The 19,335-nt window shown below is 34.4% G+C and overlaps 1 protein-coding gene across 3 annotated transcripts in view; it reads left to right on the top strand.

The window, feature by feature from the left end:
- The window catches only part of GRIK2 (glutamate ionotropic receptor kainate type subunit 2), a 652,846-nt gene that overhangs the window by 245,566 nt on the left and 387,945 nt on the right, over nucleotides 1–19,335 (top strand). For all 3 annotated transcript variants that reach the window (XM_082731868.1, XM_082731867.1, XM_082731869.1), the window contains exons 3-4: nucleotides 361–528; nucleotides 2,640–2,897. In XM_082731868.1, coding sequence (XP_082587994.1) covers nucleotides 361–528; nucleotides 2,640–2,897 — 426 coding nt within the window. The remainder of the gene's footprint in view (nucleotides 1–360; nucleotides 529–2,639; nucleotides 2,898–19,335) is intronic.

The following is a 19,335-nucleotide window of genomic DNA, read 5'->3' as shown; positions in this document are numbered from 1 at the left end:
ATTTATTATTCTGAAACTGTGCAAAAGTTTGAGGGATAATGCTCGGTACTTAAGGCAAGATCTATATATACCTGGGCTCTAAAAGAAGGAATTATTGAAAGAAAAAAGCAAAATCATATTTAAATTATGGTAAATTATGATAACAATAGCAAAGAAATTTTTATGATATGGATTTATCTAAAAGGGCATATCTCAAATATTCAAGTTCACAGAAAAAGTAAGCACAAATTCCATGTATTTAAGCAAATCACACACACACACACACACACACATAAATGCATACATACATAAAAGTAAAGAAAACTTTATACATTTTCTTTATCTTCTAAGAACTGTATGATTATTCTTTCTTTTTTCCAGGTGGCATTTTCGAATATGTGGAATCTGGCCCAATGGGAGCTGAAGAGCTTGCATTCAGATTTGCTGTGAATACAATCAATAGAAATAGAACGTTGTTACCCAATACCACCCTAACTTATGACACCCAAAAGATAAACCTCTATGACAGTTTTGAAGCATCCAAAAAAGGTAATTGACAAATATTTAACATTGTATTTTCTGGAATTCAAATTTTCAGGTATTCTTGAGAGATTTCTTAATTCCAAATGTAATAAGTTATTAGGAATATTTTCATGCAAATATTTCTTTTTAAAATGCATGTAAATTTTATCAGGGACAGTAAGATGATATGGTTACCTATTATAAAAAAAAAAAAGCTTTTAACATGAAATACGATTAGGTCTATGATTGTTGTGAAATTGGTTTTTTTTCCCCAATAATCCTGTTTTCTTAGTAAACTATTCCTATTTTTAAGAACCCACTAAATAAAATGATACATCAGTGGATTTTACCAAGTTTTGGAATCCATTTTTACATTTTTATTTCTATTACCTGTCACTTCTACTACATTATTACTATTGTCTCAATTTACTGAATCCCTTGAAAGTTCTGTAGTTCCAAGTGACTTTATAATGTCAGTCCAATCTTAAAACTTCACTGGAAAATTTCAAAAAGCTTTCATTTATGTGTATTCCATGCCTGTTTTTAAACTAGTGGATGTATTTTCTTATGACTGAAAATAAATGGAAAATGTGAAAATTGAATTATAAGAAGATATAATTAGAATATTTATAAATTTTGTTATTTTATTATGTTGTTAAACTGTGTTTTTAATGGTAAGAATAGAAAAATAACTTTGTAGATATGACTTTAACATTTATAAAGTAAGGAAGGTAATAAAGAACTATTATCAACGCATTATTTTAACCAAACAACAATCTTGGTAGTAAGTGCGTTTTGGGAGAGGTTTCCATAGTCTTACTTGTCTAAGTGATCTTTTCTTTGCATAGTTAGCATTCTTTTGCACAGTTAGCATTAACAGGAATTAAATTTCATAATATAGTTTTTTCTCAAAGGAGTGGACTTAGAAAGCATTTGCTCTAAATTTATATTTTTAAAACAACATTTATTTTTCTGTAATTCTAATATTGTTTTATTAGCTATCTTACCTTGGTGGAAATGTACATAATTATTTATAATTCTAACCTGGTCTAGATTTCTTCTAATTTCATTAATATTAATGGCAACTGATAAGGTACAATATTCTGTGAGATGAAAGTACCCTTTTTATCCCCCAGCTAACTAGTGTTTATCAAAGCCTATATTCTGCCTGCCCTTTGAATTCATATCTTTATGAATACAAATAAGTTTCCATATTTCAGAACCATGTCAGGGTGATGAAAGGTTTTAAAGGCTGGAAAAAAAGGGTAAAGGTTATTGTGAAATACTACATTTGTCATCATAATTGCAAAATAAGTCATTAGCTGTAAGACAAGCGCATTTGATTAGTGACATAGTTCATGATTATTTCCATTAGGAAGAAGAAGCTTTGTCTCAAATGAAATAATTTAGACCAAAGAATATGGAATATGGGTGAAGCATAAAAAATATTAATAGGTTTCTTAATCAGAAATTCAAAGGAGTAATGTAAAAATAACAGACTAGCATGTTCTTTTAAAACATTTTTTAAAGATTTTATTTATTTATTTATTTGAGAGAGGGAGCATGCACAAACACTAGATGGGGTAGGGTGGCCAGAAGAGGGAGGGGGAGAAGCAGACTCCTTGCTGAGCAGAGGGCCTAACTTGGGACTTGATCCCAGAACCCTGGGATCAGGAACTGAGCTGAAGGCAGACACTCCACTAACTGCAACACCCAAGTGCCCAGAGACTAGCATGTTCTAGCAACAAACAGGTTACTGTCTTAGGAATTATGAGGTGTTAAACTCATTTGGTTTACAAAATATTAAAAGGGGTTTACAAATTCTGTCACCCACTAAAATCCAGTGACGTTTATATTCATTCATACCCCTTCCTTCTTAAATTCTAGAATACCCTCTGTTGACATTATTTGTAAAATTATTTGAACAGTGAGCTACAGATGTCTGGAAGAATTTCCCTTCTAACAAACATAATGTTTGGAGTTCAACAAAATATGGAAATTATCTAAATGTAGATGTTATTTATAAGGAAAACAAAATCTTTCTTCAGGATAAACCTTCAGGCTTATGATAATAATGTGGTAATGTTGGCAAGCTGGTATCTCTGCCCATTATTGACCGACTTCTATCTCCTCTTCAGCCTGCGATCAGCTGTCTCTTGGGGTAGCTGCCATCTTCGGGCCTTCACACAGCTCTTCAGCAAATGCTGTGCAGTCTATCTGCAATGCTCTGGGGGTTCCCCACATACAGACCCGCTGGAAGCACCAGGTGTCGGACAACAAAGATTCCTTCTATGTCAGTCTTTACCCAGACTTCTCTTCACTCAGCCGTGCCATTTTGGATTTGGTGCAATTCTTCAAGTGGAAAACTGTCACAGTCGTGTATGATGACAGCACTGGTAAGAAAAATCAGTAGCCTTCAGGGCTATGCTTTAAGTATGCGCAACGTTCTGAATCTTATTCAAGATTCTTACTATGTTCTTCTTTGGTTTTTTAATTAAGGTGAGGAATGGAAAGACATTTGGAATCAAACATCAACACTAGCTACATCCCATCCTTTCTCTCTATATTTGTGAGATAAGCACTTTCCTTCCCTGTGAAGAATCAGTTAGCATGAACTATAATATTGGATGAAGGATAGAGAGAGTATAAAATATAATATTGAAATTTTATTCAAAGAATTCTTCTGCTAGGTTCAGGATAGTTTCCCACAATAAAGTCTTACAATTGACTGTTAGTGAAACTTATCAAGAAATTCAGGATTTTGACTTAACATTTTCTTTTGCCATTTATGTGCAAAAAATGTGTATGATAAATAATAACTTTTATATCTGTATAGCATGTTTGAAGTTGAAGAAAAGTTTTTGTTGTTTTTTTTTTTTCAAATTTGAAACAATGTAATACCCATTGAAATACTCAAGAGTTTTTAGAACTATGTGTAGACATAGTTTAGGAATTTGGAAAATAGAGTTTTCTAGGTGATATTTATTACAGTGTCTTTGATGAGTATTTAATGAGTGTTTGCTGGCTAGAGGTTGTTTGTGCTTTCTTGTTCTAATGTATATTATTATTTTTATATATGAATTGTTGTTTTGAAGTAGTAATTGAAAACAAGTCTCATAGATAAATATATGAAAGTAAAAAATGGAAAATAAATGTATTTTATTTTTTTTGGCAACTATACTGGTAGAAGTTCATACTATATTGATTATTTTATAGTGACAGGAATTTTGTATTAAGATGTTTATCAATAGTCCAAATAGTGCTCTAAAATAGGATGTGATTATAGTATTTTATTCTAAGACATTTCACTATACCTTCATGTTTACATAAAAATTGAAATTCATTTGAATTCTCCCAAAGTAATCTAGTAGCACACTTTGTTCATGCGTGCAAGATTTAGAACTATGTGCAGGACTAAGACCCTTTGCCCATAAAATTGACCAACTAGACAGATAGGAATTCTCTCAGGAAGACAACGGAAGAGAGACTTACAGGGTTGAGAAAACAATGACTATAACTTGAAAATCATTTTCATTAGGGTAAGAAAGACTGAGTCTCAATACCCATTAAGAGAGTAATTTTACTTTTCTGATTTTAAAAAGTGAAATGTTCATGAATAATTTTAACTTAGAAATATAAATAAAAGCCCTTCAAAAAATATCTTTAGTAAGTACATTTGATGTCTTTTAACTGAATTAGACTTACTAAGTTTGTTGTATGATGTTTTACTCCCAAATCATTACTTTTCTGTTGTTGATAAATTTCTTTATGTCAAGTTATAATGGTAGAGTCCATGTGAATGGTTTTTCTGGGGTGTTATAATGTAATGGTTCAGGAAAACCTCAGTTACAAATTGGTCCATAACTCTTTATGAATGGTCATATACGAAACTATATAAATATGAATACATACACATTGTTAATCTGTGAGTTATTTACTTCTCTGTTCCCTCTGATTTAATTCAAGTGATTGCTATCCAAACATCACATATCTTCATATATATATGTATACACACACGGTATATACACACATATGTGAGTGCATATAGGTATACGTTGTACATGTGATATTTATATTTATTTCTTATTATTTTAAAACTCCTCATGGTAGAAAGGATATTGGCAAATGTTCAAAATGTTTATGGATAATACATCTTCTTCATTATTCTGTGTGTGTGTGTGTGTGTGTGTGTGTGTATTATGACATTTTTATTTCACATATGTAGCTCTTGAGTGATTGACTAAAATGATAATGGGATTTGTGACCAAGATCAAATCACAGTTCGATAAAGCAAAGCTTCATATGTAATTGATCTTTTTCTTTAAATAATATTCTAAACATTTATATCATAGAAGCAAATTTAAATAGAGAAATAAATGTAATTAGTTAATTCAATGTATACACTTTTAATGGAAACTTGACCTCGGATTAAATTTATTAAAATAGTTTGAAACTATTTAAAAGAAAATTTGCTGCACTCTTCACTTTGAAAGTGACATAAATACTTGGAGATTCTAAAACCTGATTACTCAAATATTAATACTAAGACTCACTACAAAATTATCCGTAGGGTAGGTGCACCTTAAAAGTACTCTGAGGAGAATAAAAGCTTATAATTGCTCTATTTCATGCAACATTTAATTTAAAATATATTGGTAAAGAATCTACTATTTGCCCGGGACCAATGCAGGTGTGTTTATTCCAATAGAGCAAAGTTCTGGCCCTGGCTGAGCTTCTATTTCCTATTTAGAGATATGTCATTGTCCATGTTTTTACTACATTTGTAGTGAGCTAGTGGCATCTGCAACTGGCCACTGGTAGTACCTTTAAATATATTTATTTTTATTTTTTTAAAAAGATTTTTATTTATTTATTTGAGAGAAAGCAAGTAAGCAAGAAAGAGCACAAACTAGGGGAGGGGCAGAGGGAGAGGGAGGAGTAGCCCCTTACCCCACACCCCTGCTAAGCAGGGAGCCCAATGTAGGGACTCTATCCCAGGACCCTGGGATCCGGACCTGAGCTGAAGGCAGATCCTTAATTGACTGAGACACCCAGGGGCCATGGTCCCTTTTAATTTAACACACTTTTGAGAATGTGGCTGTCCTTGATATTTTTATAAGATAGAACTGACCCTAAGATTCCCTTTGAAATGTATTCATAAATATTTGGAAGTAGACTTTTTTTCCTTTTCAGCTATTTTTAAAAGTCTCAAGGTGGAATTTTAATGAGAGAATTCAACAGAGAGGATTTGTAAACTTCCCAAGTGAACAAGATGCCTATTTGATCGTGTGGGAGGAAATCTGATTATAGCAAGGATTATAAACTGAAATGGGGAAAAATCCACCTCATATTTAGCAAGATAAATATTATTGACTCCATTATGGACTCATATATCTGCTGTTTACTGCAGGACACACTGTGCCATTTTATTTACATTTCTTTTTTCCCTCTCCAGATTTATTTATTATGTATGCTATCCCTCCCATTTATATTCATTTCTGTTTTGTTGTGTTGTCCAGTTTGATACATGATAATTATACTTTCCTCCAGTCTTTGTTCCCACCCCCAAAACAGATGGGATGATAGATGAAATATAGTGCTGGAGTAGGAGAAATTCTTAGAATGATGTTAACAGGAGCTGTTTATTTTTTATGATAATTAGCATTTGTTGTTGTCGTGGATGAATGCTTTTAAACACCCTGAAAGTCTGTTATAGCTCTGAATGATGTCCAAAAATGATGGAAAAGAATTGGCTTCAGAAACAAAGCTGTGTTTCTGTCAGTCATTTTGGAACATATGATTCACTTTAAATATAAACTAAAAATAAGTTGGATAGCTGTCAGCTCGTAAGCAATTCCAGGATAAGTTCTGAATATTTGCTTTAAAATCCCCGTGTTTCATCTTTGTTTATAGACCAGCAGTCCATTAACAAAGAACTCTGGACTGGTAAACAGAAGCCTGGAATTCTATTCCCAATTTTGCTACTAAACACTGGTACAACTTTGGAAATGAGGAGATGAGAATGAAAATAACTACAGAAAAGAGCTATAAGGCACTAGGCATTATGATAGTTGCTATTATATAAACTATTTCACTTCATCATCAAAACAGTTCTGTGAGTCCCAAAGGAAACAGGTTATTATCACACCATTCCTGCTTCCTTCCGTGACTGGCTTTTCTGCCCACCAACAGCCGAAGACAGAAACGTGAACATCTCCTTTCATTTTTTCCCTTTTTCAGGCCCCTCAATCAGGCTATAACAGTTGTCAATGCTACACCTGTATGATCTCTCAAATCTTTTTTTTTCCCATCCTCTCTGGTACTTCTCAGGTCAAGATCACCATTATCTCTCACCTGGATTATTATTAACAGCTTCCTAACTGACCCCCTACTTCAAGTCTATATCCACTAAAATCCAGTCTCCACTCTGCAGTTAGAGTTTTTTTTTTTTTAAATGCAATTGTGATCCATTCTCCTTATCAATAGCTTCTCGTTGCTGTAAGGATAAAGTCAAAACTTTTTAAAGAGACTTCTAAGACCTGACATGATCCAGTTCCTGGAGCTTTCCAGTGACCTTTGAGTCTGGATTCCTCACTTACGTCTTTTCAGATGAGCTGTTAAACTTCTTTCAAGTTGCCCAATATCCTATTTCTGTTCACCTAGAAATTTCTCATTCTGGCCTCCACTCCTCCCATCCACTAAATTCATACACATTGCTCATGCACATTTACACATACATGCTCACACATACCATCTGGCTTAGCTGACACAAAGAAAGTTTACCCCAGCGCATCCCAGCACCTGGTACTACCCCTGACCCTCGCCCATGAGAACATTCATCACATTATAAATGAGTTTTCTTGGCTATATTTTACACTGGATCAAATACACACCTGAGCAGAATGAACCCTAAGGCTATGAACTCTTCTGTCATCAGCACCTGGTTATGACAGGTGACTGTCATGACTCATGGATCTACCTTAAAAATTTCCCCTTCTGCCATATCTGCACGTCTACAGCAATATCTATCATGTTTGCACGATATGACCCTGCTTCCCAAACCACCACTGAGCGTGTCAGTGAGATGGGCATATACACATTCAGTTTTCTTCCTATAAACTTGAAAAAGAACACAGACACAGGGACATCTGGTAGACTGGTCTATCATTGTTACTATGGTCTTTGATGTCAAAACATTCTGTATTGAAATCCGGGCTCTGTTGTATACTTTTCAGCAAGTTACTTGATTTTAAAAGTCTGAGTTGATGCATTTGTAAAGATAATAAATACTTTAGAGGACTATTGTCCTGCCTCATAGAGCCCACATAGTAGTAGCTTAAAACTCACAATAATGCAAATTTCATGTCTTTGTGCTATTTATGCTTTACTGTACTCTAGGAAAAAGGAATTATTAATCCTACTTTTTTTTTTTTTTAACATGAGAAAATTTAGATGCAGAGAATTGGGATAATTTGCCCAAGGTTACACAGCAAGTAAATTGTAGATCTGGGTTTTGACCCTAGGCAGTCAACTTCAGAACATACTCTGTTTAATTAAATACTGTTATATAATGTTAGTTGGTCTGGTTTGGTTCATTTTGTTGTCATTATTTTAAGCAAAGGAATGACACAGAACTATTTTTGGTAAAGGCTCTCTGCCCTTAGTGTGGAGAACATATCAGGGCTATTGGGGTATGGTAGGGAACAAGGCAAGACCAGAATCAAGAGGATTTCTAAATTAATCAGGTTGAAAAAAATATGACAATCTCACTTAAAAAGTTTTTGGTGGAATGCTATTGAGGTAGAGATTCTAGGAAATTATCGAAGATAAGGATTGTAGGGTTTAGTAAGTAAATAAAAAGAGGAGAGAGTGATGGAGACAGAGAAAAATGATCTTTATGTTTCTGGTCTGGGCTATTAATCATTGGCATATTTACCTAAGAGCGGAAAACAAGAAAAAGAGATTTTGGAGAGGGGAGAGTATATTTGGTTCTTAACACATTAGCTTGAAGTGACTATAAAATATTCCCTTGGAGTCATCCAGTGTTGTTGAAGTTTTCATAAATGCATTTTGGGAAACAGAAATTTTCAAATGGGCATATAAGAGTGCCTTGGTGGCTCAGTTGGTTAAGCATTCAACTCTTGATTTCGGCTCAGGTCATGATCTGGGGGTCTTGAGATCAAGCCTGGCATCTGACTCTGTGCTTAGCAGGGAGTAAATGCTTGAGATTCTCTGTCTCAGCCCCTCCCTGCCCCGTCTAAAATAAATAAATAAATCTTCTAAAAAATGGGCATAGAGGTGCTTGGGTGGCTCAGTTTGTTAAGTGTCTGCCTTTGGCTCAGGTCGTGATCCCAGAGTCCTGGGATGGAGCCCTGCATCAGGCTCCTTACTAGGCGGGGAGCCTGCTTCTCCCTCTGCCTGCTGTTCCCCTGCTTGTGTTCTCTCTTTGTCTCTCAGTCAAGTAAATAAATAAAATCTTTAAAAAATTATATGAATAAATAAAAAATTTTAAAAATGAGCAGATGGTACTTTCATTGTCATTTGTTCTGCCCTTGATTTGTAATTCTTTGTGGTGTGAGGAAGTAAAAAAAATTGCCAAAAAACAAAGTCATGGTACAAGAAAATTCAGTTATTTTAGTGAGTAGGCAGTCATGGAAATCAATATAGACTTTTATTTAAAGTGTCTTAATTTTTAAAAGATTTTTTATTTACTTGAGAATGAGAGAGAGAGAATGTGCACACATGAGCAGGGGAGAAGGGGAGAGAGAGAGAGAGAGAGAAGCAGGGGAGAGGGAGAGAGAGAAGCAGGCTCTCTCCTGAGTAGGAAGCCTGACATGGGATTTGATCCAAAGACCCTGGGATCATGACCCGAGCCAAAGGCAGATGCTTAACTGATTGAACCGTGCAGATGCCCTGAAATCTGTCACTTTTCTTAAGGGATTATAATATTTAACAGGCTGATCTTTGAGTAATTTCTATGATATGAATATAGAAAAGTAGGTCTATATACTAAAGAAAAGCAGAAATGCTTTCTTCAGGGACTTTATTAACTTGGATGAAGTATATGTATAGATTACGTTCCACACACATCTGTCTGTGCTTTTGGAGTTAGTTTAATAAATGCAAAATTAAGCAATAGTAATTTTTTTTAAATCCTGAACCTGTGTTTAAATAGGATAAAATAAAATAATTTAAGAAGATAAGTTAATATGAAAATATATATTCCTGGAAGACACTCGTTTTCAATACTATGGCAATTTTTGTATTATAAAATTTATAACCAAATAATTTCAATTTTATTTCAGGAAGTAGGGTAATTTGGATCTAAGATGATTATATGTTGTAAAATCTAAGTACAAAGCTCCAAGTTCTTTAATTCCAAGAGCACATACAATAAGAAATTATGAGTTAAACCTAATTATTTGGATATAGTTGATTCCATAGCTTGATATATTAGTGTTTCTACAGTGTTGGTTTTGCTTGAACATAGTTTCTTTATTCCTATTTAAGCTAGCATAAAATTATTTGGAATATTATTTCTTGGCCTCTGATTACATGACAGTGAATATTTTTAAACATATTCAAAGAGCTAATTTTTCTTCAATTTTAAAATCTTTAAAATTTATGCCAACCCAAAAACATGAAAATAAAATTTCAAATCCACAACAATCACACAAGTCATATTTCTGCATATCTGCGGGTCTAGCAAACTAGAAGGGACAGGTCTTATACCAGAGCCAGTGATCAGCAGAATTTGTTTTCATTGGAAGAGAAGAAAATAATAAAGTGGGAGCAATTCCCTGGTGACAGTCAGACACTGCCAGTTTTCCTAAATTTAAATCTGGAACATGATAAATTTGGCAAGAGCCTCTTGGTCGTTACTTTTCCTCCAGCCTTTTCTTGCTGTTTGTCTCCTTCTCTACGAAGGATAGGGAGAAGGGGAGGGCTTGTATTCCCTCTCCGATGCCCTTGACAATTCTGACTACTCCGTCTTCAAGGGAAAAGAAAAACTCTCCTACTTTGGTCTCTGTGCTGTCACTCTCTCCTTGTGACCTCCTTCCTTTCAGCCATTTATTTCATTTTTATATTCATAAAATGGTAATGAAAAACTGATATTTAAAACTGCTCCTTAAAAACTGATATTCACATTTTTTTAGACTTGTTCTCTGCTTATTTCATTTCCCCAAAAGATTTTCCTCTGCCCCATATCTTCCTTTGCCTCTAATTATATGGATAACTGATCGACACCTTCACTTGTTTCTACCATGTTCCATACTCATAGATCTAGCCCCAACGGATCATTTTTATTTGGATGTCTCAGAAGCACATCGAACCCAGCATGACAAAAACCAGACTCATTGTCTTTATTCTGAACTTTCTTTTTCTCCTGGGTTCTCCTTATTTCTTAGGTTTCCCAGCCATATCCATAGTGATCAGACTAGATTCTTGTCCTTTCTGTCTTCCCTCATTTTCAAGAGATCACTTAAACATTTTCATTTTTTTAAAAGATTTTATTTATTTATTTGACAGACAGAGATCACAAGCAGGCAGAAGAGAAGCAGGCAGAGAGAGAGGAGGAAGCAGGCCCCCCACTGAGCAGAGAGCCCGACGTGGGGCTCCATCCCAGGACCCCAGGACCATGACCCGAGCTGAAGGCAGAGGTCCCAACCCACTGAGCCACCCAGGCGCCCCTAAACATTCTCATTTTTATCTTGCAATTCCCAAATTTGGCTCTATTCTCTATTCCCACACCTGTCTTAGTTAACACACCTGCATACAGCCTTGACCATGTTCCACCTGGTACCCTATTTAAGTTCATCTATCTGATGCAGACAAAATGGTCTTTTTTTGCAATGACAATCTGGTGATGTCATTCCCAGTCTTAACACTGTCTGTTGACTCCTCGGTTCTTGGAAGAATGAGTTCTAATTTCTCAGCATGACACATGCAGCCTGTGTCACTGTCATTCTCATGCCTCTTTGATTTTGCTTTCCTGGTATTTCTTCTCTCAATACTTACGCCACAGCCTTCCTTGAGTAATTTAATTCCCCCTTACCGATCATGTTCTGCTCTTTCAAGTCTCTTTGCTGTGCACAAACTGTTCTCTTTACCTGATATGCCCTTCCCATTTGGTGATTTATTTGCACCTTCAGGATGCACCTTAAAACATTCTTACAAAGTATAAATGTGAAGTAACCCTGACTCTTACCCATGTGAGCTGATAATTCTGTTCTTTGTATGATGCAAGACTTTGGTTGATAAAATAATTCATCATTAATTCTGTAGTAAATCTTATTTTCAGCATATTCATGTCACCCAGTTAGCAGGAATGATGCTTTCCTTGGCATGAGAATGTTAACTATTTTATAATTAATTTATCTATTTATTTTTCTCTTTTTGTTTTAAGTTTATTCCTTTATTTAGTTTACAAAAACTAATCAAATATCTATTATGTGTTGTCATTGTTCTAGATACTGGAAATACAAGAGTGAACAAAATAGATAAAAATTCTTTGACTTGTGGAGTTTGTATTCTGGTAAAGGGTGATAAACAATAACAAAATAAATATGTTTATTACATTGTATCAAATGTGGTAGGTGTTATGGAGAGAAATAAAACAAGGAAATATATAGGGAGTGCAAGGGAGTGAATACTACAATATTAAGTTGTGTTGTCAGAAGAGAACTTACTCAGAAGGTGACACTTGAGTTAAGACTTTAATGAGCTGAGGAAATATGCCATGGGAATATCTGAAGCTAAGAGTGTTCTAGACGAAAAGCAAGGAGAAAAAAACATCAGGGGAGAAAGAAATAAAGAATTTCAAGTCCAGGAAGATTTTCATTATCGTTCGTTTTTTATTGTTGTTGCTTAGTTTTTTTGTTTGTTTTTGTTTTGTTTTGTTTTTAGTTTAAAGAAGGATTTTTGGGAACCTGAAGTTTTTTTAGATATTTAGCACTTGTTTTATATGTGTATATGTGTTTGTATTTGTAGATGTGCATATGTAGTTTTATATGTATATGTTCCATTATTGACTATTCTAGGATGCCTTAGAAATTAATAGCAAAATAACAACAATGTTATTTCTTTAAAAATACTTCACTGTAAAGACTTCAACATACGTGCTCATTTTCTTTTAAAGATTTTATTTATTTATTTGACAGGCAGAGATCACAAGTAAGCAGAGAGGCAGGCAGAGAGAGAGAGGGAAGCGGGCTCCCTACTGAGCAGAGAGCCCAATGTAGGGCTCGATCCCAGGACCCTGGGATCATGACCCGAGCCTAAGACAGAGGCTTTAACCCACTGAGCCACTCAGGCGCCCAGGTTGTGAAGCATTTTTAATATTTACCTACTATGGCCCAGAAGCAAGGTGGTAGAATGGGAAAGCATGGACTTTTAGATTCAGCCAGACATGATAATAATGAAATGTGTGATGTTGGCCAAGTTACATAACTTCCTTACTTCTATGTTCTTTATGGTTTTTCTATGCCTCTTGCAAGGATTAAATAACATCACAGGAATTATATATATATATATATAATATATATATATATATCACAATTTCTGGAGCTGTTACTATTTTGCTTATTTATTTGTTTGTTTGTTTTCCAGAACCTGAACTATCTCTTTGGAGGGAAGTAAAGGGAGAAAGTAGTTAAAAGGAACATCTGGATAGAGGGTGGTTCTGATGATTATTCAGAATGTGTAGTCCCTTTAGTTCCTATAATTTTAAAAGTATAATTACTATTATCTCAAACAGTAAGTATGCAGACTCATAGGTTAATAGACAACCCTTACAGCTTTTAGCTCAAGTCTTAGTTTATCATGGGAATTTCTGCATTGAGGGCATTGAATAGCAATGGACCACAGTATCCTGACTTGTAACTTAAAACAAACAAACAAACAAACAAACAAACCAAAACCTAAAAAATCACTTTAAAGGAAATGTTCATATCTACCTACAGGGAAATCATGATAACTCAGGGAAACTATCTCTATGCAGGTACGAAGTAATAATGCATGCAATTTGTGGTTTCTGATGATCTAACAGACTACTATAGTGGATCTTTAAGAATCTGGATGAATAGTATCTTTGGTCTAAGACAAATCTGTAATATCTTCTTTATATTTGTATCTCTAGAACCTGGAGGCATTTAGTAGGTGACTAAAAAAAATGCTCATGTGACCAATAAACAGAGATACTGCTACCCAATCCTAATTGTACTGAGCCTATGTTTATCAATTTCTAATCTACAGATAGACCTCTAAATCATACTTATCTAAAGCTATAGTGTATCTTTATCTTGAATCTGCAACGTAGTTAACAAAAAACAATGCCTACTGATCCCATCTGGGGAGAAGGGGGACAGGACGGGGTGGTTGGGTTATGGACACTGGGGAGGGTGTGTGATATGGTGAGCGCTGTGAAGTGTGTAAGCCTGACGATTCACAGACCTGTGCCCCTGGGGCAAGTAATACATTATATGTTAATAAAAATAATTAATTTTAAAAAATGCCTAGGAACATACTAGGAGAAGCCAGTGGGTCTTCATCAGGGCTGATATTGTCTCCAGGGGACATCTGGCAATGTCTAGAGATATTTTCGTCAGAACTAGGAGTGGGGAATGCTACTGGGATTTGCTGAGTAGAGGCCAGGGATGCTGCTAAACATACTACAATGTACAGGACAGCTCCCCACAGGAAAGAATTATCTGGTCCCAATGTATCGAGGACAAAAAACTTTGACCTAAGCAAAGGATATTTGAGACTGGCACTTAGCACATCACTGTTACATATAATTCTGCTTTCTGCTTCCCATGCCAAATGCTTTATATACTCATCCATACGATGTGTATTCCAGCCATTCAGGTATATTTTCTATTATCTAACTTTAATTTGCCTTCTCTTTTACAATATGGCAGAAGCTATTCATCTCTAGTTTAAAAAAAAAAAAAAAAGCAAATGATCGAGTGAGTTGTATGAGGGACATTATGCATCCTTTCCACAGGGACTGTCTGCTGGTTCTGATATAATCTTCATCTCTGTAAAAGTGGAGATCCTATATGCCATTTACTTATCTCTGTTTATCTCCTATATTTGTTTGTCTGGCTGAAGTTTTGCAATCTCATAAAACAAAACCCTGGCTTAATATGCACTTTTGTAGCCCAGGAGAAAACTTGAGGTCTTCAAAAACATATATGGTGCAAAAGTTGCGAAGATCATATCATACTATTACTTCTGTTTAATGCTTTCTGCAAGCATTAGCACTTCTCCACCTAGAGTAAACTGTCCACATCAGAGCATAGTTATGCAGAGATGCACACAGATAAACAAAGACCCTGGATCCTATTTTATCTTCAGATGCTAAGTCCTCCTTACCTGTCAATGCATACAGGAGTCTATGTATTTTAGTCATCACCTCTTACTTGAGGCTTGTTGGATTTTCCCTACTTGTGTCTGTTGTGAGAAGGTAGAGAGTTGTAATGAAGACCCTGAGTGCCAGATTCAGCATTTGAGGTTCAGATTCTGATTCTGACACTTAGTAGTATTTTACTTTAGAACGGCTCTTTACAACTTAGATCCAAATTTGTTTATATGGGAACAATGACAGGGTTGGTGTGAAAATTGAAAAATGAGGATTGTGCTAAGTACTTAGATCATAGCTGTCATGCAGCACATTCTCAATAGCCGTTATTGTCACCATAATCAATATTAGTATTTAACCCTCACTCATTATTCATATCTTTCCTTTCTCTCTTCACTGCGTTATGAGTCATGGGATGATTTCTTCTCCAAATGTCTCTGTTTTCTTCTTCCCATATATTGCTGGTTGAAGATTGAAAACTTTAAGGTAATGCTGATAGAGACAGAAATGTAGCAGTTTTAATTACCTGGCAGGAAATTTAGCATAGCCTCACAAGAATCATTTAGCGTAGCCTCACAAGAATCTCACAAATCATCCTCGAATTTCTGTAGTGATATCTAGTGATATTTATTAGTGATAGGTAGTAATGTAGGAGCAAAATATTTACGGAAATATTGTAATAGAAAGCAATTTGATATGTATTTTGTTTCTATTTTTTTCTGGTATAAAATGCACATATTTAAAGTACAAAATTTGATGGGGTTTGACATCAGGAAATTATTACTACAATCAAGATAATAAATATTTCCATCACCCACTAAGATTTCCTTATGCCTCTTTGTAATTATGTTTACTTTTTATTTTATCATAAAGCCAAGAGGTAAAAATTAATTAGATTCAGATCCACACAAGTAAATCTTGTACTTTTTCCATTAGATATACAGAATTACAATTTAATTATAGTTATAATTAAATCACCATGAAAATAACAAAAACTGTTTTTTTGAAATCCAAGTGGGACATGTAATTGTATCAGAACACAGGTTCTTGGACCCATAACTATTTAATATTTAATCATTTATTTACTCAACAAATATACATAAAGCATCTACTATGAACCAGGTATTGTTCCGGAAGGTGAGGACAGAGTGCTAAAGAAGATGAATTCCCTGGAATGGCTTACTGGGGAGAGAAGCATTAAACTAGAAGTCTTATGCTGAGAGTAGAAAGTTCCAGACTATTTCTTTCTCAAATATGATGAAAAGAGAAATGGTAGAAAGACAAAATACTCCCCCAAACACTAAATTGTGATAGGTTTTATCACATACACACAAAAAGAGTTCATAAATATCATTTGTATGTAATCAGGCTTCAATAACAAAGCCAGATTTTATATTGAACCCTAGTGTTAGAGACACAGTAGAGAGCAAAAGCACTACTCATCTTCAAATACAGCAACAAATTTTAAAATCTCATATTAACATCAAACTTCTTACAGGGACAATAGGACTAATCAAAAGCAAAGAAGTTCAGGAATTTTTAGATAATAGTGTAATAAAAATTCATCAACTTATAAAATCAGTTCTATAAAGAAAATCTGCAACCTGTTAAATAAGTCCATATTTTTCTAAAAATAACAGAATGATGTTTACTTGTTCAGGGGAGATGGGCAGTTTTTATATTATGATATAATGCTCCAGTTTTGTTGAACAAAAGTGGTTTATATCTTAAAGGTAACAAATATTTAAAATTTTTGATAAGCAGACCTTAAAGACAAAACAGACCCTTTACCATTTATTGTTTAGCTTACCATGGATACTTATTTACATAATGTCTTACATCAAGCTAAAACATCTAGGCTAAGAAACTTAAAAACCATTGTTGCATTATTTACAATGCATACTTTCATATAACTTAAATTTGCCTGGATTTAGAAAATCTGAACACATCATCCAAAGCAATCTACAGATTTGAGGCGATCCCTGCTAAAATCTGAATGGCATTTTTTGCAAAATAGAAAAATCCATTCTAATATTCATTCAGAATTTCAAGAGATCACAAATTTAGGTGTGACTCTGTGAACTGCTTTGGTTGATGAAATGTAAGCAATAGTGCTGCTCATTTTTAGGTGGGAAAATTATATTGCCTGGCACTTAATTCTCCAGCTTACCCATTCTCTGCAATAGCAATTGTTCTGGGAGTTCAATGCATCTTAAAATGTTGAGTCAAAATATCAAAAATAGCTACCCTGGAGAATTATTTAGACTTAGAGTAGACCTTACTTTTAGAGATGTAAAATCTTGTTCTATTAAGTTGCTGGGATTTGGGGAATGATTTTTTCCTATAGCATAACCTCGTATTTCTCAAACTTCAGTGTACTTTGAAATCATCAGGAATATGTGTTAAAACACTGCTTGCTGGCCTTACTCCCAGTTTCTGATTTAGTAGGTGTGGGATGCAGCCTGAGAGATTTTCTTTCTAATAATTTCCCAGGTAATCATGGTGTTACCTGTCTAGTGACCACACTTTCAGAATCACTGAACTATCAAATCTTAAAGAATAAGCAAATTATCACATTTTGAAAAATACTTGACAGTAACTCAAATTTGTCAATATAATAGACAAAAGCATACATTTATAAATAAAAATATAAAATTTTTAAACAAACCTAGAATGGTTTTATAGAGATTTAACTTTGATAAGATAAAATTATCAATCACTTATGAAAAATATTTATTCAGTTCTCTGAACATTTCCATACTGAGTAGTTTTAATTCTGCTGAATATTCTTGTCCAAAAGCATTTTAAACAGTCTCAAATTAGATTTAATATGGAGGAAGAACACGATACCATAAATAAAGTAAAAATTGTCAAGTATAAATTAATAAGATTTAAAATCATCTAGCATTGATATAATGTTTTATAATCTCTGTTTCAGCAAATTTATAAATAGTGTTACTTTTCAATTTAACTTTAAAGAATTTTGCAAAAAGTATTAATTGCATGACTAATGATTCTGATTTGTCAATTAAGCATTTTAAAAAATTTCCTGTCCCATTTTTACAATGAACTTTTTATCCTTTTATCCAATTGAAATAATTGGGTTGGCATTAAAGAACGAAAATTAAGTCAACCCTTGAAATCTTAACACTAACTTGTTAATTACCCCCATTAATTACACAATGAGGATTGACAAGCAATAATTCCCTTTCCTAAAGTATGGCTGAAGGTCAGAGAGCTATCTTATTGGCATATTGAAAGACCAAAGCAAGGGATGCAAAAAATTTTTTTTAAATTTTTTTTTTAAATACCAAGGAACTAAATTAATGTGAGTTTTTTTGTTTTTTGTTTAAGATTTATTTATTTATTTTCAAGAGACAGAGAGACCGCAGCAGGGACAGGCAGTGGGGGAGGGAGAGAGAAACTCAAGCAGACTCTACTATGGCTGAGTGTGCAGCCCTACACAGGGCTCAGTCCCACGACCCTGAGATCATGACCTGAACCGAAACCAAGAGTCAGATGCTCAACCGACAGTGCTACCCAGGTGTCCCCTAAATTAATGGTTTAAGCATAATCTTTAAACATCACTTTTATCTATTCTTAAAGGAAACATTACTTATTATATATTAAGAAGTAAAATGGCAATAGCAAAAACACAAGTAATTCAATTAGAAAACGGGCAGAGGACCTGAACATACAGTTTTCAAAGAAGACATACAGATGGCAATAGGCACATGATAAAATGCTCAATGTCCATAATCATCAGGAAAATGCAAGTCAAAATCACAATTTTATCACCTTATACCTGTTAAAAGGGTCATCACCAAGAAGACCAGAGATAATGAGTATTAGTGAGAATGTTTGGATTACTCATTTGCAGGGTAGATAATTTTTCCCCAAATATACTTTACATACCTCACATTTAAAACAGGATAAACATTTAAACAATGTTGAGTAGGAAACAGAAAATTGTTTTAGAAAGGTTGTGTTAATCCATTCAAGATCTAAATTTTTTTAAAAAATTTCTGATACAGGGTCAATTCATTTTTAATCAAGTATTCAATAAATGATCCATAACATCTTGCAGAAATGGATACATGCTAGACTTATTTCTCTGCTTCTTTACTTGAAGTCTCATTGCAATTTAAAACGAATGCTGTCTTCTTTTAGGGGTCAGTGCTTTAGACCACAGTCATTATAAATAACTCATATTAAAATGAGCACTTGGGGCGCCTGGGTGGCTCAGTGGGTTAAAGCCTCTGCCTTCGGCTCATGTCATGATCCCAGGGTCCTGGGATCAAGCCCTGCATGGGGCTCTCTGCTCAGCAGGAGCCTGCCTCCCCACGCCCCCCTTCCCCTCTCAGCCTACTTGAGATCTCTGCCTGTCAAATAAATAAATAAATAACATCTTTTTAAAAAATTAACCACTAATTTCCTTATAGGCATCCACCAACAGCTGATACAACGGAAAG

The sequence above is a fragment of the Mustela nivalis genome, assembly GCF_964662115.1.
Source record: "Mustela nivalis genome assembly, chromosome: 5".
Lineage (NCBI taxonomy): Eukaryota > Metazoa > Chordata > Mammalia > Carnivora > Mustelidae > Mustela > Mustela nivalis.
This window is presented reverse-complemented; position numbering and strand designations above follow the sequence as displayed.